The 24,125-nt window shown below is 42.6% G+C and overlaps 1 protein-coding gene across 3 annotated transcripts in view; it reads left to right on the forward strand.

The window, feature by feature from the left end:
• The first annotated feature begins 5,022 nt into the window (after positions 1-5,022).
• The window catches only part of LOC146551786 (uncharacterized), a 48,295-nt gene continuing 29,192 nt past the window's right edge, over positions 5,023-24,125 (forward strand). For 2 of the 3 annotated variants that reach the window (XM_085257563.1, XM_085257564.1), the window contains exon 1: positions 5,023-5,464. In XM_085257563.1, the coding sequence (XP_085113689.1) occupies positions 5,112-5,464 (353 nt within the window). In that variant the 5' untranslated portion in view covers positions 5,023-5,111. The remainder of the gene's footprint in view (positions 5,465-24,125) is intronic. The other variant, XM_085257565.1, reaches the window with a different exon arrangement.

Raw genomic sequence — 24,125 nt, forward strand, 5'->3', positions numbered from 1 at the left:
CCCAGATGATTAAACATGCAACTATTTTGCTGGTAATACCTGAAATGAGTAAAGAAGATCAACAGCCTAATTATGCGAGATAATTCATTATTTTATTGGGGGAGTTATATTGGTTGGGTCTGATTATTGGGGGGGTCATAACCCCCCGTAACCCCTCTGGAATGAGTTAAAGGACTGTTCCACTGTTTAATTAAACAGTTTTGCCATCATGTGCTATTTAAGGTCTACAGTGGCCTCTTGTGGACATTTTGAGTTATTGCTGGTGCCGACAAATTGACGCTGGTGTGACTGTTTCTGTAATGATCTATGACTCCGTTGACTCCATTCAACTATCTCTACACTGAATTAAGACTGGAAAGAACTTGGATGTAACCAGTGCTTCTGTGGGACTTTATTAAAGACAATTCAACTCCTGAACTGCCCAGTTAGACCAGACCTGCTTACCCCAGTACTCCAGCATGTTGGTGCTGTCACACACATTATGTACTTGGTCTTAATGTCTCATTTCTGCAGAGACTCTCTGACAGCATGTTGTGCTGTTCACCACTGTCTGCATCAAAAAACCTCCTGAAGGCCCCACAGCTGCACTGACGGCAGCAGAGGAAGCACACAGTGACTGCAGCATCAGTGGCCCTCTCTTTCACAGCAACCTACAAAGACTTTATGATCATCATGCCTCCTGATGATGTTCAGGAAGTGCTTTTAAAAAGTTCTGGATCTGAACACCTCAGTGCAGTGATCAGTGTATCAGAGGCCTCAGCATCATTCTCTCTGATCAGCCCAGAAACAATAGAGTCAATCCCAGTTTTGAAATCCATCCATCTTCCGGGAATCTGTACACTCAAGTTTCAGCTGATGAGTACCTGCTGAAAAAGTCTTTTGTGTCTCAGAGACGACAGCGATGTCAGTCCTGAGGTAAGAACGAGAGAGTTCAGTACAAAATCAGAGAGCTGCGTTCAAGGTGAGCTTCTCATCTGTTCACTTGTATCTGTGTGTGATCAATATTTGGACTTAAGTGTAAAAATATTCACACTTAAGTTTAAATGTCTTCAATATAATATCTATTTATATATAATCGACCATTAAAAAGCATCTCTTGTATAACAGGTGCAGGTCGTGGACTCCTCCGTTGAGTTTATTTCAGTTTTCCATGGTCTCTTGTGTTCTGGGGACCTCTGGATGTCTGGAGTTTTGATCTCCTCCATACCTGCTTCATACCCTGGAGGACGGGGCTGTGCCCCCCCCCCCCCCCCCCCACACTCCCTAGCAGATCGTTACATGGAGAAACCTTTGGAATACAAGCACGCTGATCCACACAGGTATGCACACGGGTGTTCACTGCTCGTAGACTTAAATTATACCTTTCTTGGCTACTACTTCGAAGCACATCTGTCCTGCGTGCTGCACAACAACATTGAATATTTAGTATTTACTGCTGTTTACACTTAGCTAGATTAATGCGATGGTGTTGTGTTTAGTATGTTGCTTTGTTTTTTTTGTTTTTTTGCTTGTCTTCTATTCTTCTCTCAACAGGTGATCCAGGAGATTTTTATTTTTTTTCTCCCCCCCTTTCTCACTGTCCCTCTCCCCTTCTGTTTTTCCTTTCCTTCCTCTTTCTTTCTCCCTTTCCTATCCCTCACTGATGTCTGTCCCGTCTGTAACATCTGAAAATAAAATATAATAAATAATAAAAACAAAGATCGACCAAATGGACCAATACGGCAATGCCACGAAGATCCATTTGGCAAAGTAACTCCATTGGGTATCCTTGTTGGTCTTCAGACAACAATTCTGATGGCTAAAGAACCAAATGGGACAGGCAAAAAAAAAAAAAAAAAAAAAAAGAGTTTATTTCAGCCCCAGAGGTTGGCACTCCGACTCTGTATGGGCTCATGCTGCTGCTGTGGAGGTCAGAGTGCGCGACACGAGGAAGCTGATGGCTTCACACTCAGTCATGAACTGTCCAAAGCGAGTTTCTTTGGCTCTCGGAGCAGGCGGACGCATCTTTCCCCTCTCTCTCCCTTATCGTCCCTGCTGCTGCTTCTATGTGTTCGTCTAGTCTCGTCTAACTCTAACCCTCAAAGAGTTTCTCAGTCTTGTTCTCCAAAACCTAAAGAATTATGGATTTGATCAACTGGTCCCGTAACGGAATTGACAGCTTCCTGGGCTTGGGAGAGCCCAATTGTCCTGCGGAGACGTTTGCTGCCGGATACTCGATGCTCGGTTGGGTCGTGTGTCTGGTGACACTCTCGATGGAGGACATTGAACAACATCTACCAATTTGGAACAACAATAACAGAGTTCTGGCTGATTGGAGCTGGCTCGGACCCGGCTTATCGAAGAACAAGAAGCGGCTACAGCTGTTTGAAATCCCACAAGGCTGCCCGACATGATAGACGATTGGCTGTGAGTACTCAGACTGTGTTTTGAATGCCATATGGATACGATCTTGGAGAAGAACAACGGAAATTGAGATAATTGGTGACCAGTGACGGACATTAGGCCAACTGTGGAAATTGGATGCAGTTGTTCGCACTAAACCCAAACATTCACCATCTTCACTCATGCGGCTATCCCACTGGCGCCAGCTGAAGGCGTGCCAAGGTGGAAGCTGACTGGAACAACAAACATTCTCCATGATTACAGGATTGTTGTCAGAACTCTTTGTCCTTCCTTCAAGGCCGCCTGGGTCCACTGGAGACTGTTGACCTTCACTTAACCGGGCGTGGTGACACTTTCTCTCAGCTGAACACGGGATACACGCACACATGCACACGCACGAAACATGTACACTGATACTGATACGCCCTCACTATCACCCTCCCTCCTCTGAATCAACGCTTACCTCCCATCCGATGTGGACAGCAGATCAGCTGGAGGCGCGATCGAAGATTGCAGCGCTCCCAGATCTGCTGTACACGCTGGAACACTCTCCCATGTTGCTTGTCTGTGTTTTATTGTGTTATGGTGTGTTGATATCTGTGTTTTCCTGGATTATCCTTTTGTGTTACACATTTCACAGATTTTTTTCCTCGCTACCTAGCCTGACCTGTCTCCCCAATGTGATGTTTGTGTATTGTGTATACGGTCGGCAAGGTCAGTCATCTCGGTTGTGGGCAACTGCAACTGACAAATAAAGGCCCTCTCTCATCTCATCATCAAAAACAAAAGCTGTATATGAGAATAAAGTTTCATGGAAACTTAAAGGTTTCATCGACCTGTGACAGACTCGTGCTCATGGATGGAAACACTGACTGCAGATGATTAAAGTCAAATTAATAATTATAACACCATAACTCAACATAGCTGCTGTGTTCTCACATGGGCTCAGAGACTTGCATGTACTCTTCTTCATCAGTCCTGTGCTGCTATGACCAGCAGGTGGAGGTGTTATATTACTGAATAATCATCAAATGTTTTAGTCAAATATTTTGCAGCATTAATAAGTAATGTAATTAAATGCTTTATAAATATAATGTCATCTGCTAAATGCTTCATTGTTATTTATCTAAATGTTTATTGAAATTAAATTAAATCTGTTGGTTAAAAATGCAAAGCTAAGGTATGATTATTTCGATATTTCATTTTTATTCTCCTTTAGTAAACAGCTAAAGACTTCTAGCTTTTGGCTTTATAATATTACTGTTTTGTATTTCAGATTTCTTTCTATGGTTTGTATAAACTTTTCAGAATTTTATTATTACTGCTTTATTTCTTTTTAATTATTTGACCATTTTTTATTTTGTATTTGGTTATAACCTATTTTTGTCCCGCGGGACACAAGTCTTGCCGAGCTTTTCATCCAATATTTTAATGTATGCATTTTATCTTTTACTCTAACACAATTCATCCATCTCCTTAGCTTTAAGACCCTCAACCCCAAATGACCCCCACAGGTGTAGTTACCTGTATATTTTAATAATTTAAAAACCTGATCAGAAGGGTAAGAAAATAAATCAGGGTGCTGCTGCTGCTGCTCTCTTTTCTCCGTGAAACAGAGAGAGGGCGGGGCCTTAAATCACACGTGACCCCAACAACATCCTGCACACGTATGAGCTGATGGCCTCAGGAGGAAGGTGCAGGTATCCAAACTGTGACCTGAACAGATTTATGTTTCTCTATTTTCATATTATTTTTTTTATTTTTATTGATTTTTATTGAGGAACATCTCCCTCTGAAACGAGCTGAGCTGCATATTCATGACAGCAGACATCATACGTGTGTTAGTGAGACATGCACTGATGATCTGTCTGAAGAAATATGTGTGCAACAAGACAACACAGCAAATGGTCAATTAATCAAATGAAAAAGATTTAAACATTTTCAGAACCAAGACAATTAATTTACAAGCACTGGTGACATTTTCTTAAATTTAATACGTGAATAGAAATATTAGGGTTTTAATGGCTTCAACTAAAAATGAAAATAACTCCCAGTTGCTACATTACAAATGTTCATGTGTCTCAGAATATTTATTTAGTTACAAACTTCAAACAATTGAATCAATAAATTATTTCTATAAAGCATTAGTTGATAATAGCATAAAAACAGCTAAAAAAAAATTTTCATATTTTTTTAATTCGCATTAAAAGCTGCCCTTCCTGTAGCATCCACCGGAGGCTCCAGCAGTGAGTCAGTCACAGATTCCCAAGTTTAAACTTCACAGCAGAAAGAAACACGTTCAGTCTGATTTAAAAAAGAAAAACCTGATTTGGTCTCTGTAGATAATTTCTACCTTTATGACACATGTTTGTTTATTTTTTAAAGTCATCTGTTTAAAGTTCAACTTTATTGTAAAGTTTCAAACATATAAAAATTACAGTTGGTGATGGTGCCTACTTCCATCTTTTAGATACAGTCTATGATAGGCGCGCAGAGAGAGAATAACAATAAAATATGATTTTATTTGAACTGTTAAAGTCTGAGGTGCAGTCTTGTGTTTTCTTTTTGGGGATCTCTTATTGGTTCACCTTTCTTCTACCTGATTGCGCGCACCCGGTGTGGGCACGTCCGTGGGCTCGCGGTAACCCGCTCTGCAGGTTCGCCCGGAGAGTCAGTGCCTGAGTGCTCCTGCAGCGAGCAGCTGTGCTCCTGCTCACACGGCGGACACCATGAGTAAGTCCAGCACGCTCAAAGTCCGGAAACTATTCAGCCTCAAATCACCGGAGAAGGAGAAGAAGGAGCTGAAGAGGTCGGGGTCCCTCAAAGATGTAGTGGGTGCAGGGACCAACCCCGCGGACATCCCGGGGGGGCTACCCTGGAGCCCCGGCTCTCTCAGCCCGGGAGACAACCCGACTCTACCCGGGGACTCTTCACTCAATTCCCCGAAAGAAAAGAAGAAACGGCGGCTGCTGCCGTTCAAGCTGAAACGGAAGAAATCCAAAGACAAAGACCGAGGAGGAGGAGGAGGAGGAGAGGTGTTCTTCCCTGACACCGATGAGCTGGAGAGCTTCAGCAGCTACAAGTAAGCCAGAAACTTTCTCTGAAGTTATTCTGAGCTTTCAGAGTTGAGCTGTAAGCGGAGGTCACACAGTCCGCAGTGATGCAGCTTTGAACGCGAGCTGATGCAGGTCACAGTGCCAGACAGTGTTCTGTTTAGCCCACATGTGGCACACACGGGAGCTCCTTACCCGGGTTAGATTTGCACTGTCCCACATCCATGTTTGTTTTTGTTTTTCGTTATTTCACAGATTCATGTGTTTATACTTATTATGTTTATGATCATGTTTATAGTTTCCAAAATAACAGACATGTCTTTGTCCCACATCTGCATCTTTGGACACATATGGGTCAAAAGTAGTCAAAGTATGTCTGTTATCTGGCATCTGTCTCTTTAATGTTTTTAGATTTGCTCACATTTAGACTCATTTAATCTATTTGAAGATTTAATTGTGATCAAAGGCATCAGGGCAGCCTGTACTGTAAGTAATGCTTGAATATATTGATCATCTGTATATCGATCTAAAATCTAAATAAGACCCCCGGTGCCTGGCTTTGGCCCCTCACTGTCCCAGGACCTCGCTGTTGGTAGTTACAGCTCTGTGTTTGCAGAAGCGAGGGAGCTGCTGAAGTGAGCGTCTCAGAGTGGCTGTTTACCGCCTCTGGCGCTTTTTTGAAATCAGAACGCAGCAGCTCTGAGCTGAGCTAGTTTAGTCATGCACGGCTTTGTGTGCATCACCAGAAAAATGTCGAGGGAGTTAAACAGGCACCACAGGAGAAAGGTGGCGGTTGTGTTGTAGAAATATGCAGATTAAATGGTTAATTTGACACACGAGGTCTTCTCTGTGTGGGACCGTGATGAGTGACTGACCTGTGCCCTCAAATAACTCATTTAAACTCAAACTCTTCAGGTCAGGGTGGGCCTGGGGTGGTACTGACCCCCTCGTGCTCCAGCACTCAGTGGAATAAAACTGATTTTGCTTAATTAGCTACGGAGCAGCCACGTCTCCTAATGCATGTTTATGGAGTTATTATAACACGGACCTTTGTCTGAGAGGATGGTAGTGAATCTGTGGCACCCTGCTGGTCTAGTTCTTGCTCGCCTTGAGGAGCTCTACGAGCAGTTATCCCCTCTGAGTCACTGCTCCCGGTTAAATTAGAGTTTCAAAGAGAAACCACTCGACCTCAAGTGGTTACGATGACTTTCCAGCTCTTTATTTAACCCGGATATTTCTGTTCTCTGTCTTTTCTCTTAAGCACGCTGATGGTTGGAGCTCTGAGTCAGCTGTTGTTGTTGCACATTGTCAGGTTACCTGCAGCATGTTTGTTGTGAGACAGTAATTAGAAAACATTAAAAACCTGCCGTGCAGGGCATGACACGTTTACCTGTGAAGTCCAAATATAGATGGTGCTCGCCACATTGTCTAAGAAAGTACTGAGTCACTGAGTAACGAGACGAACTGAATAAAGCTTCATCCTGATCGTTGTTATGATGTAAACTAAATCAGGCCGTTCGTGCTGCTGAGTGTTTGGTTGGATGATCAGTAGGATCTGATTGTTCACCATCAGGAGCTGAAGTGTTAACGAAGCCTGTTTTTGTCTCTGTAGATAATCTCAGGCGATTTGTTTTATAAGTCACCTGTTTAACTTGGAATAAGACTTGGGGGCGTGGCCACATTATCTGATCAATAACATGGCAGCTGTGCTAACAGACCTGAGCTCCAGTTTGTCTCCAACAGTCTCCATAACCACACTGATGTGATAAAGATGAGCACCATCCTCTTCGTCAGACCTGGGTATGGTGCAGCATCCGGCCCTCGCGCTCCGTGTGAGGTTAAAGTGAAATTAAGGTTCAAACATAATCCAAACCACGCAGCATATTAATGACTGACCTCGTGCTATGATGGATCCTCTCAGACGTTCTTGGCTGAAGTTTGGTTTGTTTTCATTGTCTTCTTCCTGTCATGTGACGGCGTTTGTCTCGTGCTGTCAGGGACCCTCGACATGAAGTTCAACCCCGTCCTCTGTCTGCCCTGTTCTCATGTGCTTATAGCTCTGTGGCTGATAACAACTTTGCACATTATTGTGACTCAGGTTTTCTTTCTAGTTCATTTTGAATGTTTATATCATCTTTACATGGAAACTATCAAACATCCTGCGAATCTCATAATCCTCTACCATGCATGTCTAACATCTGGAGAACAGAAACACTGATCGTTTTATTAGAGCTGATAGAATCTGGATCATTTTTAACTCAAACTTTGGCCTTTGGGAGCTGAATGTACTTGGACCCGGATATAATAATGAAGTAATTCCCCTGCCTTTAAATGAAGCCTGCACACCTGTCTCACAGGTGGATTCTGAAGAAGAGGACAGACTTTGGTATTTTTCCTCTCGACACTAAAGCTTTCCAAGTTCCTCGTGTTTCTCTCTGACTCTGAACAGGCTGCGACTTCCTGCTTCCTCCAACCAACATGAAAGTTTCAAAGTGCTGCTCTGGTTACAGATTCCAGCAGGAATTCATCAGCACTCGGATACAGATCTCATCTGTCATCATAAACATACCAGGGTCTGCACGGTGATCTCACTGCAAGGCAATCTATCACTGACAGCTTCACATTGTTTCTGTAACAGGTGAAGAGTGCAGGTCACGTTTAGACGAAGGCTTCAGGTGTGGATGTCACGGCAATCCTTCACCCGGCTTTCCTCTCAGACTGATTCAGGGATTATATTTTATCCTCACATGCAGACATGATTCACGAGTGACCTGCATGTTTCCTCCTCATACATTCGTCTCATGTCTGTTTTGGGATGAGTTTTGAGGATCCACGAGGATCCAAAATCAGGAGAGGTTATTCAGGAAAAACAGCCACAGCACATCTAAGTTATTCCTCTGCTTCTGTCGTGTTTACATCAGAGGATAAAAATGCATCTATCCTAAAACCTGCAGCTGTGTACCTGCCGCAGTCACCACGATGTCTGTAGAGAGATTACACAGTCCTTAAGAATCGTAAACATCTCAGCTTATCACTTCCTTTCATCATGGCGGCGTTTTTGTGACAGCAGCAGAGCAGTGACATGATGACATGAAGCACCAGAGTCACACGCCGGCCTCTTCTCTGCTCTGTTTCGATGTCGCATTGATGCTGAAACCTCTGTAGGACAGATATGCATCACTGCAGTTATCCTGCTGATTCAGTCAGAAAGCTCCACCAGGTGTCTGTGAGAACTGATCTGTTCATTTCAGTTCTATGTTGGTTTACTGTGCCATACAATAGATGGACTGACTGTGAAGATCACCGATGTTGGCGTCTTGTCACTCTGGATGTGACAAATCGGCGTATCTGGCTGTGAAACTGGACACGCCTCCTTTTTGAAACAAAGCATAACCAAAACTTACTAAATGGATTCGACGTGCGGAGGCGTTTCAAACCTGCCAGACAGAAAATGTTCTCAGTCGTTTCTACAAACCAGAGAAAACCAGGGAGAAAAAGACTCTCCAAACACACTGAAAGCAGATGAGTTCTGATGGAGTCAGAAAAGCAAAGTTTAAGTTGAGTTTGATGTTTCCTTAAATATAAAAGAACAGTTTTGAAGGAATAAACCTTCTTTTATCTTTGCAGATATAAAAAGACGAGATCTAGATCCTGGAAAAGCATCAGGAATCAGAAAGAACTGAGCCTATAAACAGAATCAACAGTCGCTGAGTTATCTCTAAAATCTGATCTGTACATTTGTCTGTGTGGAGTTTCATGCTCGCAGCGTCCTGAGGCGATCTGATCTTGCAGACTGGATGAAGGCGTCACGCCCTTCAGCGGGAGCCGCTCGCACTGAGCGCACAGCTTGATGTGAGGGCGTGGAGGTTTGACACCAGTGTGAGCGAGCCCTGTGGTCTCAGTGCAGGATTTAACAAGTAAACCAGGCCGATGCACACACTCGTAGCTGCTTGTAGATCGAGGTGAATTTTTGTGACTCATCAGTTTGTGTAGTTTTGTAATGACGACTAATCTTTCTGGGAAACGAGTTTGTTTTTTCTGTGTTTAATTCATCGTCACTGAGATGATTCTGATGTTTGTTGTTGTTTCTGAGGATAAAGATGCTTCTCATAAATCTGATCGATTTACTGGGACTAAAGATCTTTATCAAACACGACTGAGTCACCACCTCATGACTCGTGCACAGCAGGGATGTGCTCGGAGAGCTGACTACATCTTTAAATGCTGCTTTGTTTGCTCGTTGGCACCAGAAATACTCGGCTGAGTGTTTTACTGTTATTTCATTGATGTACATCAGCAGATTTGACATTAACAGCCAAGATAACCTGTGATGTAAGAAAATAAAGAGTGGTTGTGTGTCGGCTTTGTCAGAATAAACTGGAACAAAGAAACCAGAGCTGCTGCTAAGGTTAGCCTGATTCTGCAGGCTCGTGTGCGTGTTTGCAACGTCATACATGACACATGTTACAGAAACATTTACAACGATTGATGAAGAACTGATTAAAATTCCTAAATACTTTATGAAACACACAAATATTTAAAGTTTGCTAAATTTTAATGTTTCCTGAGAATTTTGTCTTTTAGTTTGATCAAAAAGTCATTTTTTTCTCTCTCATTTAAACAAATGAGCGTCCCTGCGTTCAGAGTTTAACACGCTGCAGCCAAATCTTTTGTTTTAAAGTTGGAAAATCAGAAGTTTGAGCTCAGTGTTTCCTTATTCTTGTTGATTTGCTGCATTTCTAGTTTGGATTTAGTTTTTCTCTCTACACATGGCACGGTCTGTTCACTGTCACTTCCTGCTCCTTCTTTTGCTGTTATTTTTCAGACTGACTGGAAGAGAGAAAATCGTAGGTCCATAGATTCCCTGCAGAGGTATCGATTAAGCTTAAAGGCTGTAATGTGTGTTTTTTTTTGTTTTTTTTTCTAGAGGAAGGTAATCCAGATTAGAAACGTCAGACTATAATTCTGACTTGTAGTAAAACCATCTGAACCTCAGATTTTACGATGTGTAAACCCTCAGGTGTACCCGAGAGAGGTGAGAGCGTGATTTGTGGATTAGTCAGTACATCTCGGTTCTGAGTTTTAAGTTTCACAAAATTGCTGTATCAGCAGATAGTGTTAGGCCACACCCCCAGCGAACACAGAAACTAAAACCGCTGCTGTGGACGCAGGGTTACTCACCTCAAAGAATCAGTTTGGGGTGAAGTCTGATTAGTTTCTCATCTTTTTTTCTTCAGTGATGTTAGAAATAGTTTCATGCTGTTGTCGTCCTTCATCCAAGGACGACAACAGCATTGGGTCAGTGCAGTACAGCGGTCGTGGTAGCAGCTGTGCTGAAGGCCGCAGCGAGCACTCGATCAGTGTGCAGATGATCGTTGGTGGTTCCCTGGAAACGAATCTGTCAGACTTCTGCAGAGTTTGCTGGTTGTGAGTGAATCATGTGAAAGGCTTTTGGATGTGTTCCCATCACATGTACTGCAGTCATGTCTCTTCAGGTTTTATCGATAGTGATAATAAATCACATATTTGCTGAGAGGGGATTTCTATCTGCTTTGAATATTACAATTCTCACTTTGGATGAGAAAATATTTCCTCTAAAGGAGGAAGAATCAAGAGCTCACAGGTGATCAGTCGATGCTGTCAGAGGCTAAATCAGGGACTTTTTTTTTTTCTTTCTAGTAAGGTCAGAGGTCACAGACGAGTGAAGCTTGAACCGTCTCTCCAGCTGAAAAGCGTCTACATGGTTGAATTTTCAGCCCTTTTCAATTATTGTACCATAATTCAGACTCCAGCATTTGCATGTTTTTCTTATACTGCATTTTATTACCTCCGACTTAATTTGACTGAAGCAAATCTTAAAGTGGGGAAAAAGTTCATAAAGCTCTAAATTATCACTCATAAATAAATATGCAGTCCTGTACCCAAACAGAGCAGGGCGATATGACAGAAATAGTTATCACGATATACATTTGAAAATTTGCAATAACAATATAACTGATGATGTAATTGACACAAGACAAAATACTTTACAACTCCACAACTTTATTAGTGCAAAAAACCCCATCAGTGTATTTTCACTTAAACAAGCAGCTGTTTTTTATGTGCATTAAAGTTATATAAAAATTTAACAGTGCAAATGCAAATTCGTTGCTGACAGTTTAACCAAAAGGCATTTCCAGTGGAAACTGGCCGACATATCCTCAGCATAACCATGTATAATATCCACAACACTTAAAAAGAGGTTATACACACACAATACGGTAATATTATGTTGAAGCACAGTACGTATCACTCCGCGAGGCTCCTGCCTACGATAGCCGTAATGCTCCGACAATCCATCAAGCGGTGCGGCTTCGTAGCTTAGCAAAGTCGTACTAAAACATTTGACAGATTTTCGAGCGCCGTGTACATAAAATAGTTTTGAGGTCAGTAAACACAACCAGAGTTCATACATAAGGCTCACGGGATTATAAGGGGCACTGTCGATTTTCAGAAAAATCAAAGGATTGATTTTAAGTGTGCCGTATTTTCCAAACAACACGGTAATAACGTCGGCCCGCTAGCATGCTCTACCAAAAATAGTGCTTTGTTGTGTATCTGACGGACGAAAGCTAAACCAGTTCCACACCACTGAAGTTGCAGCATTTTTACAAACCAGTTCTGGTTCATCGTTTCATTCAACGATCCGCTTTCACCCTTCTCATTCTCCGTCGCCACCATGCTTTTTCCGCCATGTGCGTATGAAAACAAAGGCACTGCGCATGTGCGTTTTACCCATATTCTATCACAATATCTCATTTTCTTATCGTTGCCCAACATTAAACCGGTGTTACTGTGAACAGCAGGATATGGCCCAGCACTAGTCCAAATATCCAGAATATTCCTGTTATTCCTATTGACTGTCTGTCAACACTGATATTTCTGCTCTGTATTAAACCACATTTACACTAACAGTAAACTACAGTACAGTAACTTACAGGTTTTTGTCTCGTGTATTCGGCTACAGTTGAACCTTTTCAGGCTTCTCCCTTCTGTCAACTTTTAATAGGTTTTTGTTTTGTTACTGGACATTTATCGTACCAACTTAATTTTGGGTTCATTTTTAAACGAGACAAGTTGAATAAATAAAATCTGATTAAATCTCACGTTTTTTTAAAGCTTCTATTTGGTCATTATTCTGTGCAAAAAGTTAAAAAACAGAAAAGAAAACAAGATTTGGAGGCTCAGACCTGAGTTTCAGCTCGCAGCTGAATGCATGCAGCACACCTGTCCACACCTGTTCATTCATATAACACTGACGAGACACAGCAGGAAACACTCTGTCACTGCGACTGGTGCACAACAACCTGTTCACATTATAAAATGTTTATATTGATTTAGATTGCATGGTTAAATGCTGCTTGTATTCTGAAGCATCAATGGTAGAACTGACTTATATGTGATGTTAGACAGCAGAGGTGGGACCAAGTCATTGTTTTGCAAGTCTCAAGTAAGTCTCAAGTCTTTATCCTCAAGTCTCAAGTCAAGTCTCAAGTAATGTCAGGCAAGTCAGAGTCGAGTCTCAAGTCACTGGTGTAAAAGTCCGAGTAAAGTCACAAGTCTGAAACTTTGAATTTCAAGTCCTTTCGAGTCTTTAAAAAAAAAAAAAACGAAAAAAAGCATGTTGCAATTATATGCTAAATGTAAATATTAGACCATGTAATTTTAAAATCTGTGTTTTTCTCAACACATGACAAAATAGTGAACTTAGAAAATATACACAAATTGTGAAATTGCACCTCTTTAACATGCAGCTCAATTAAACCTAGCTCCAAGAATAGTTTTCACTGATAGTTCTGAGATAAGCTGCATGTTATTCTTGGATGCGGTTGTAGGACTGGCTTTAAAATCGCATGACAAAAATATCATACACATTAAAAAAACTGTATCACCAACGTAGCCTGGACAACATTTGCTAGTTAGATGAAGTCAGCTATCTCATCGTAGCATATTTATATGCATATTTATAATCATACGGTTCTTGGAGTGAGTGCATACACTCATGAAGTTTAGTAACTTCAGGTCACTGCAACAAGCCCAGGTACAGTTTACCGACAGATGGGTGCAGGACCTTGAAATGCACCGTGTAGAACGAAAGACCATCGTACGTATCATAAGTTTACCAGTCTCACAAATCGTCGTCATAAATACACATTCCTTAACCGTTTATTAATAGGACCTTTGAGCTCAATGGTAATTAATTAGTAGTGGAAATAATTTCTGGTACGCGTTACAGAAATGTAGCAGTGACAATAATACTGTATGCTGTAATCGCACTGGACAATTAGTGATACAAAAAACCTGTTTTATCCTGTGAATAAAAGTATATGTTTTTGTCAATGTACCATAATAACAGAAGCGAAACGCAATATTGTGTCAGGACAATTCACTATTTATGCACAATAAACAAAGGAGCATAGCGCGACAATTTCTGTTCAGCGCCAGACTTGCTTGTAACCTATATCACCAGTTATGTTATGAAAATGACGCATTAACTACTAAAAAATACTGACCTTTGTGTAAATGCTTGGAGCAGACTAACCTGTGAGCTGGAGTGTTCTGGGACGTTATATTTGGTCTTTGAATGGCTGCAATCCAGGCCATCCGTCGCGTCTTTGTTACTACGGAAACATGGCTCGAACAATTTCTCTTCAACGACGTAATCCGATAACAACCGATCTCTTTACCCGTCGGCTTCCCGTGGCTGTCATGCGACCGGCTATTGCAGTTAATAATACAACAGCTTCTTGACATTTTTGTTTCTTTTTATCGCTGTGTGACTGATTTTAATTGAAAGCCTGCGTGCGCTACTACCGCTTGCCACGAGTTCCCAGAATCCTTTGCGGTTCTACCCGTGAATGACGTCACATTTTCAATCTCTATATAATATGCATGTTAAATTTTATATTTGGGGTAAAATATCAAGTCTTTTCAAGTAAACCGGTTCAAGTCCAATTCAAGTCCCAAGTCATTGGTATAAAAGTCCAAGTCAAGTCACAAGTCTTAGAACATTTTTTCAAGTCAAGTCTAAAGTCATAAAATTAATGACTCGAGTCTGACTCGAGTCCACACCTCTGTTAGACAGTATTGATTGGAGCCATCAGTAAATGATGTAATGACACGTGGATTTTTCTGCAGTCATCTCTACAGTTGTTGTCTTTTCGTAATGAACGTATTGATTTCTGCTTCCTTACATGCTGACTGAGCTAATCTTTGACCCAGTTCTGATAGTGCAGATTGATTGGGAGGAAGAGGGTGATGAGGCGATGACTCGGGTTAGCTGAAAACAAAAGAATCAGCTCGTATGTCGAGGACGTCGCTGCAGGGAGCAGGCAGTGAAACGTGGGGCCTGAAACAGGTTTTGAACGTTGAGTAATACGTCCTGTTTCTGCTCGTAGAAAGTCACCTCTGTCATGTTGTTCGGGCTTCTGAGGAGCTCCATAAAACATGATTTGTCTTGACATCAAACCACCTTCTTAACCACTTTTTGACGAGCCAATTAGGCGGATATTGTAACCTTTGTTCTGGCCTAATAATGCAGAAGGTTCTGAGAAACGTCTCTTGTCCTGCTGCCAAACTCTATTGTTCATGTGGGATATAGGATCTTTATTTTAACTGACACAGCTGAGAGGGAGGAACAGCCGTTTGATCCACATTACATGTTTTTACATGATAGAAGAAGAGCTCAGAGACACATATATTGACTCTTTAATTCCTTTGCTTGAGTATCTTTTTGGCCACTGGTCTGCACAACAGGTGGAAACGTTTTATTACCAACCTCGATGGTAAAGAGCTGCCGTAGCGAATCTGCTCTACAAAGACTGAATTGGTTCACCAGCAGATTGAGAACTATTACATTTCCGGGGCTGTACTGAAATATTATCACACATTTGAGGTGCGGTCAGGAAAATGAAGGCTCATCTTCTTGTCCAGGTCGGCATGATGTTCTTGTTCTCTGCACGTTTTGTTCGATTTAAAGAGCGTGGCTGCAAACACAGTGGTTCTGCAGACGTCTGTGGTAAAATGACCCTCAGCTCTGACCTCTGAATAGTTTCCTGATCAGTTTTGGGCTCAGTCACTCATTTCTGGTCATATTAAAGAAAACATGAAGCCCGTTCCCTGAAGTTTGGTGATTCTGGCTTTCAGAAAAGACGATCACCCAGAGACCAGTGGGGAACCTCACGGTGGTGATGTCCACCTTTGACAGGATTACTTGCCACAACGATCAGCTTCTCCTGCATTTTGATGCTAAACCAAACGAGCGCCCACCTCACTCATTCTGGATGTTTGCAGGAAGCGATTTGATTGGTTAACGGTAGCGCTCGAGTGTTTGAGTGAAAGCTGACAGCTGTGGTGGCGTTTGAAAAGTCTGTCTTTTCTCAACTTTTCAAGAAAGCAAAGAAACAGAGCCACAACCACAGGAGTCGCCCCCTGCTGGACATTCAGAAGAATGCAACCCTGAGAAACTGCTATGTTGGCTTCTCTTTGTAGACACTTTTCGTTCCGACAGCTTTCAGTCTGTTTAAGCTTTTTCAGCTCTTCTGGTTGTTTCCACTGTGACTGCTCGTCTTAAACGTGTTAAACCTGAGAGCTGAATGCAGAGCTACAGATCGCTGCCTTTTCCCTTGGAGGAGCATCTGTGGTTAAAAGTAAGAGCTCAAGTTTATTTTGCGTAAGCACTGACACAAAACCAGTTTTGTAAAGGATACTGGACGGGTCCTCCATGTCTCTGTTCAGTCGCTGTTTTGATTAGACTACATCACCACGCCTGTGTGCAACAAAACAACATTTTCTGGTATGCTGCAGATGATAATGGTTTAATGCAAGTGAAGAGGTGGAGGTGTGATAGACAGAAGAAGTCAGAATGAATTGTTCTCATCAAAGGGAGATGTGAGGCCATTGTTCTCAGACCATAAATATTTTCCTGTTGCTGTCAGCATGTTGGTGTTTTCACAGCTTTAGAGCTGGATGGCCAGAAACTGTGAAACGATAACTCGGTTAAAACTCAGTCAGTGGAAGTGTGATATCCTTGGAAGCAGGAAATGCACCTGAGCAGGTTCTTGTGATTGTGCATGATGATGCTGTCGAGGCCATTGAAGGAAAAGACTGTGTTAATATCATTTTCCATGTTTCACAGCTCGCTGAGCTCAGCAGCCTGTTAAAGAGTATATGCTACAATCCCTCACCTCGATACAGCATCTCTGGATCAGTCTAGTGAAGCTTATGAGACTAGTGGGATTTCTAAATATATTTATATACTGCAGTGCTCCTCGACTCAATCACAAAGTAATCTAGTATCCACAAGTTCAGTCATGTAGGAATTGCTAGCAGCTAATTCGGCGTGCTGTTATTGTTGATGGAACATGAACAGATTCAAGCTAAAAACATGCGACTGAACTTTCTGCCTCTACAGCAACACTTTTTGTTTACATCCTCCAAAATCTTCGGATTCTAGGAATCAGCACATTCCAGGTGGAAGTGCCCGTCTGACTGTAAATAAATCCAAATTACTGGATTTTGTGTGCATATTGTTGCAAAGTGCGCTGCTACATGACAAAACCAGCTCAGATTGTTACAAAGTCATCTGATAAGCTGGAAACACGCCTGCTGCCAAAGTTCCAGCTTCAATAATAACTGGAACAACAACAGCTGCAACTGGTAAATCTGGAAATGCATCTTCACCATCAACACAACCTGCTTCTGTGAACCAGCATCAGCTTCACACTCCTTTGTTCAAGGTGTTGATAATGTTATAATGGCTCGTAAACCAGGAGGATTATTGGTGTAAATGTAATATTGTGTGGAGGATGTTTAGGTTTGTAATGTGGGATGGATGGAGTGGAAGCTTTGCTTTTATTTTCAGCGTGTGTCTGTGTTTGTGTACCTGCAGCCATTATTGTTGTTAACATGAGCGATTAGCCTCTGAGATTGGATTAGTCGAATACTGAAAACATTCATTGTTTGTGTGATTCTGAAGGATGGATTATTTTAAGGAGGCTGAATGATGCCGTGTGTGTTTTTGTCTCTTTCTGTCACAGCTTGTGTGTGCTGTGTGTTGAAAGGCTCTCAGGTTGGCTGAGTGTAACTCCAGCACAAACACAACATTGTTGCCCTGTTTTGTGTTGTGTGAAACTGGAGTAAATATGACCGTCCTCCGTCCTGTGACACATTTGCTGTTGGACTTGTGTGACCCCGTTCATGAACACAAAGGCTTAAGTGAAGCGTGCTCTCGTGCAGCACGCCCCAGGACTGTAAAAGAAGCTGTTTCCAGCACATTTGAGATCATTTTGTACTACTGCACAAAATCTATGTCATGTTTGATTGAGAGGGCAGGATACACTCACAGGTACACAGGTACGCCTGTTTAACTACTTGTTTGCACAAATATCTAATCAGCCAGTCACATGGCAACAACTCAGTGCGTAGAGGCATGAAGGCATGGTGAAGATGACCTTTGACCTATTCGGTGAGCAGCAGTTCTGAGGAAAACCTTCCTTGTTGACGTCAGCAGTCAGATGAGAATGGGCAGACTGCTTTGAGCTGATAGGAAGGCAACAGGAACAGATAACCACTCGTTAACCACTCGCACAACACATCAAACATTATGGGCTGCAGCAGCAGACGACTGCACTGGGTACCACTGAGGGTATAACAAACCCAGACTGGGCGATGGAAGGTCTGAAAAATGTTGTGTGCTGAGTTTCTGTCTGCAGAAACGTTTGAATGGTAAAGTTTATATAAATGATGTGATGGATCCATCCTGCCTTGTTTCAATAGTTCAGGTTGCTGAAGGTTGTGCAATGATGTGGAGGATGATGGCTCAGTTTAATCTCTGCAGCCTACCTGAGTGTTGTTGCTGACCATGTCCATCCCTTTATAACCACAGTGTACCATCTGCTGATGGCTGTTTCCAGCAGGATAATGCTCACTGTCCCAAAGCTCACATCATCTCAAACTGGTTTCTTATCTCTGAACCTTTGGGATGTGGGGGAACAGGAGATTCTCACCATGCAGCTGTCAAATCAGCAGCAGCTGTGTGATGATGTCATGTCAACATGGACCAAAATCTCCGAGGAATGTTTCCAGCACTTTGTTGAATCTGTGCCATGAAGAAATGGGGCAGATCTGAAGGCAAAAAGGGCTTTAACTGATACTAGAGGTGTACCTAATAAAGTGTCCGTAGCAACTGCAAACATGAGATGAGGCTGCCCTTCCCCAAAACAGTTCCAGCTGGAACCTCCCTTTCTCTTATCGCTCTGCTGCAGCGTTACGAAAGCTCAGACACAGAATAAATTCTGACTGTGAAAAAGGTGAAATCTGCCTTTCATGCATGTCGAAGCTTCAGTAACTCTGAGTACATAACACAAGCATGTGCATGCACAAACTCCCACCAAACTAGCAGAGTAAAATGAATCCACAGCAGAGATTAATATCTGTAATGTTAAGAACCAGCAGCAGCTACTGAATAAACTAAACAAGGGATGGACAGGATTCAGCGGCTGACTCAGCCTCTGTTTGCTGTACGAGGGCTTTAATGAGTCACCGGGAGCTGCTGATGGAAGATGGACAAAAAGTGAAAGAATACAGGCCACAGTGGAGACGAGAGCTGGGCTGGAGCCTTTCTCCAGGGTGAAGTTGCCCAATAGAAACTTTGAGCTGAATACTCAGCTAAAGTGTGGCGAATGAGCCGCCCTCTGCTGTGCTTCTGTTTGCTCAGAATAATTCATGTTAAAAGCTGATAGACGAACCCAAAGTGCTGTATAGAAATACAAACAGGCGCTTTGCTCTGAGAACCCAAACCAGCTGTTGTTTGTGAAATTGGCTGAGCGTTTAGGGAGTGCCTGGAACGACCGCTGCAGGCTGAATGTTTGCCAGACACGGGGCGGGTCTGCAGCAGCCAGTAAGCTGCAGCCGCTCTGCTTCCACTGCACCAATAACTGCTGCTGTGGCGTGCAGGCAAAACCAGGCCAATTGTTTGTGAACGCATTCGAGCATTTTAAAGTGCAGACATGTTCCATGTTTGGAAAACGAATCCTGTTTTCACCCGTGCATCTCCGTCCTGCACAGGAATAAAATACAGAGAACACTTCCTCTTTGGAAGAAAAACTGTCAGTACGACGAGAACACGCTGCTAATAATGCTGACATGTTGACTTTGGAAAGGAAGGAGGAAACACATAATAATAAAAGCGTCTACGGACGTCTTTGTGTTTCTCCCCTTTCCATAGAAGGAACTCAGAAAAAGATGAAACTTTATCACACCACCGAAGAATTCAGAAAACCACAACTTCTGACTTGCTTTGTCATAAAATTAGCTTAAAAATGCAGTGCAGCATTTTTTTTTATGTGGTAAATGCAGCTTATTGTCAGTGTGACGAAAAGCATAACCTAAAAAGGAAAATTATTAAATATTTTATAATGATATACTAATTTTTAATGAGTAAACACAGAAAATGTAACTATTTTTAGATAAATATCATGGCTTGTGTTAAAATACAGCTGTTTTAAAGAGGTGCAGACATGAAACATACATCAGTATCAAAGTTTTGGTGAATAATTGCAACACAACTAAATTAACTCAATTAAACAAAAAAATAATAAAAAAATGTATTATATATGATTAACAAAGTCTTATCAAAACATCCTTTAAAAAATCATATCCAAAGCATCCGTGCGTTGAGGAGACGTCAACTAAAGCTGAACTAGGTCCGTGCAGTACTTCCATGTAATACCAGATTGTACCAGGAGATGGTGCTGTGGGCCAATCTAACTTTTATTTAACAAGCAAAAAGAAGAGCTTTTATTTAAAATGATGAAAAGCAGAGCCTCTCAAGAAAAAGATGAAGTTAAAAGTAAATATCAGGAGTTAAACAGCAGCAGTCTGAAAACATCTCAGACATGTACTGGAGAAACGCTGCCCCCTGCTGGTGACAGTTTCAGTTGAAATTTGCAGAGGTTGACTACAAAAAGCGTCTTTCACAGCATCAGAGTCTGTGCGCATGTAAAATTTAACCTGAAGTTTATAGAACAAGAATAGATCATTCTTGATAAGTAATTAAACTTTAAAAATAATCATTTAAAATAAGCATGTTTGCATTTCCTGTGCTGATGAAAGTCAATAATTATACTCCTCTTAAAAAACCCTCCTCGTGGGTCGGGGGGGGGAGCACTGGTTTGAAGAATGAAGCCTTTCTACACCCGCTCGACCTCCACCCGCCTGCTGTTTAATTTCTGCTGTTAATAAAATCTGTGAATTCTAACCCTGACACACTGACATCTGTTGCCTTGGTGTATTAACATAACAGCACACATTGTTTTTTAACATCAGTAACAGTAGATCTTTGTCTGCTGCAACAAAGAGAAGATTCACACAAGTCGGGGCTGGTTTGTGCCGATCGCTGACAGTGTGGGAGACGCATTTCACCCTCAAGTCATCCTTAACAGCATCAGAGGTTACACTCACTTTTTTTAAAGTAAGGATGCACATCTCACAGTTTCCCCTCTGTGTGAGGGTTCTTTGTTCTCTGACATCTGTTCACAGATTTTTCCAGCTGTGTGGAAATACAGGCAGGAGGTGGTGTTGGACTCGCAGCAGGCTGCAGAATGTGCAGGACACACAAAGCTGTCTCTGAACTCAGTCATGTGACCTGTTTTTGTTTATGGAGTCATTTTGGTTTAATTCGACTGAAGTTCAGCAGAAACAGGAGCACATCTGCAGACCGAGCTTCCACGCTGTAGAAAACGAAGATCCTTTACATGGACGAATCAAACTGTCTCAATACATAAATATGTTTGAGGAACATGCAAAGTGCTGTTAGCAAAGCTGTCATGCAGCCGCTGCATGACAGCTTTGCTCATCATATGAATCTATTTATGGAGAGGACAAATATTTGACCTGCTTCTGTTTTCCCCCTGAAGGTTTCCTTCTCTGACAGAGTGCAGAGACCGTGAACAACCCTCCTGTTCTGGTGAAACCACCTCCAAGTATGTACATGTCGCATCACTGCAGGGCACATCTATCTGCTGCCGCAGTGACGACATGACAGCCAGTGAGTGAAATCCCACCGCTCCACGTTTTAAATCAGCTCTCGTGCTGGAGGCGAGCACAGAGGGGCTGCAGAGATGCTGCTTCCTCTCTCCGTCCACATGTGCTGGCACGATCACACTCGAGGATTCGGTTCCCAAAAGGCTGATTGGAGGCGGCACGTCGATGCTTGTCTGTTGATGAGATGTTGAGACATTTCAGGAAAAATGAGGAAACCCCAGACAGGCTGAGGCGAGACTGTTCAAAGGAATCTCAGTAAGGCTGTGAAGTCTTACCTGGACATTTTACTCAGAAGACGTTTTGCCTTGTTTGTTATTCTCGTCAGCCATCTTTGTAACAGCTCTTATTTTTAATAGTGATGCACCGATCGATCGGCCAGGGACCGGAATCAGACGATTTCCAGTGTTCTCGGCCCGACCGGTGACCGGCCGGTCAGTCTCACACGTGTCCAATCACAAAATAACAAGTCGGTGACCTTTCAGTGAAACTTTATAAAAATGAAAATATTTCCTGGCAGAAGAACGTGCTGATTGGTTTGGACAGTTTGTGGTGAAATAAAGTTTTTGCAGGTTTTTCAATGATTCATCCGTTTCCCCCCCAACTACCTTAAACCTTTCTAAGGTTTATCAATAGAAAGCTCCTCACAACAGGAGTTTGGATCAGAGTGAACAGATTGTCTTCATCAGACACATGTAACATCACCTGGCGCTTATCAAGGAGCGCTATCAGCCTGTTTTATCAGGTTTCACACCACAAAGAAATAAACATGGATCAGAGTGTGAAGCACAGACGAGTCCCACCTGCACAGCTACACGATTCATTTTAACTTTATTTACAAAGACAGGAGTCTGTACATGACGACGAGGTCACGATACAGTCAGAGGTAACTGCACAATCTGACCGACAGACAAACTGAGTCACGTTACCTGATGTGAGTTCCTGCAGCAAGCAACAGTCAAACTCTGCCTCCTTGTGGGTTAAGAAGGTATTACAGCCACTCGTGTCCTGCTGTTTGTGTTTGAAACCTCGCAGTGTAGCAACTTTATGAACAGTTGTTGTCATTCGTTATTGTACTGCTCATTTCCAGCTCCATGTTTTTACACTTGGACTCAACCAGAGCAGCTTTGCATGAGTCACAGTTCAAAATAATCCTTCTTTATCTTATACTGGGCTTTGGTATTGCCCCTTAGTACATCCTCTGTCTGAAACAAGCTCCTCCCACTTTAAGCCAGCTGTCTTCTAGAAGTTTATTTCATCACTTAGCAGCCATCTTGGTAACACCTTTGGGCAGCTAAAGCACAGTGTCAAACTCAGTTTGATTCAGTGAAGAAATGAACAGATTAATTTAAAAAGCAGTTGTGAGCTCAGGACAGCTGCAGGTACAGAAAGATTGTTGTGGTCAGATGATGTCGACCAGACGTTCTTTCACTGATCTAGAGCTGAACTTAAGTGTTAGACGAGACTTTGGGAGTCACATGAGGGAGCAGCTGAAGGCTCATCCCGTTCCTCCTCACACAAAGGAGCACATACCATCCTCCATCAGCATGATCCTGCTGATGGAGGAGGTCCTTTCCAGGTCCCCCCCGTATGATGAGCTGTCTCCTGGCATCTCCTCCTCACTCTGCAGACTGTGCTCAGAGACACAGCAAACCTCATGATGACACCCATGGATGTCCTCGCCTGTTCCACCTGAGAGGCTGCAGGTAGCGACTCATGCTGTCAACAGCAAAAAGCAAAGCTAGAGAAAACTCAGCAGGGATAAAGAGAGCGCACACAATGGTTTCTGCCTCACTGTCCAGTTAGGAACAGTTTAACTGCCTTTGTGTTGCACTCTGATGATGGAGTCAAACTCTAAATGAAGACGAGCACAACACATGGAGGCCTGCTGACGTCCTGCACGACTGCAGCAGCGTTCAGTCTGTAAACGCTGCATGAAACCGCTCCTCCTTGAAGTACTTACATCTCCTCATGCCTCACACGTGCTCTACAATCCTCTGCGGCGCTCTAATTGCTCGGTCTGAGCGGCGTGCATGCAGGGAGCGAGCGTTCCTCGTCAGGTGTCATTTTTCTGGCTCGCCTGTTCGTTTGTTTAACCTCTAAAACAATCAGAGGTGTGAGAAGAAAACCAACACGGCAGCTTTGACGTGAAGCAGCACGTGTGTTTGCATGGGTGTGTGTGCGCGTGCATGGGTGTGTGTTTGCACTTGAGGACATTAAATAACATGCATACATGCTGGTCTGGTATGGTGCTTTATCTGTAGTGTGTTAGCAGGAGAGCTGTCATTATAATGACAGATGTAGTCATCGTGAGGTTTTAAGCAGAACTTTGACTTTTAGATGGGAAATTAATTTTAATCCTTCATGTTTTTAAAGTCCATCATTTTTCAGAGTAATTGGAAATCTTACCAGTGATAATGGGAAAGAGAGAAAGTGCAGCTGCTGTGCACAGCTGTTCATGTTTCTGTGGTGTTGTGTGTTTCAGGTGGAGGACAGCAGGACGTGATGGTGTTTCTATCACTGCGGCATGTTTGTGTTTACTTCAGCTAACTGCTGAGTTTGGGGTTCAGATTGGAGGATTTGAGGATGTGCTTTGCTTAGTGGTTCATC

Source organism: Mchenga conophoros, linkage group LG19 (genome assembly GCF_057382185.1).
Source record: "Mchenga conophoros isolate Kocher_MC1m ecotype Shallow Benthic linkage group LG19, M_conophoros_male_GT1.1, whole genome shotgun sequence".
NCBI lineage: Eukaryota > Metazoa > Chordata > Actinopteri > Cichliformes > Cichlidae > Mchenga > Mchenga conophoros.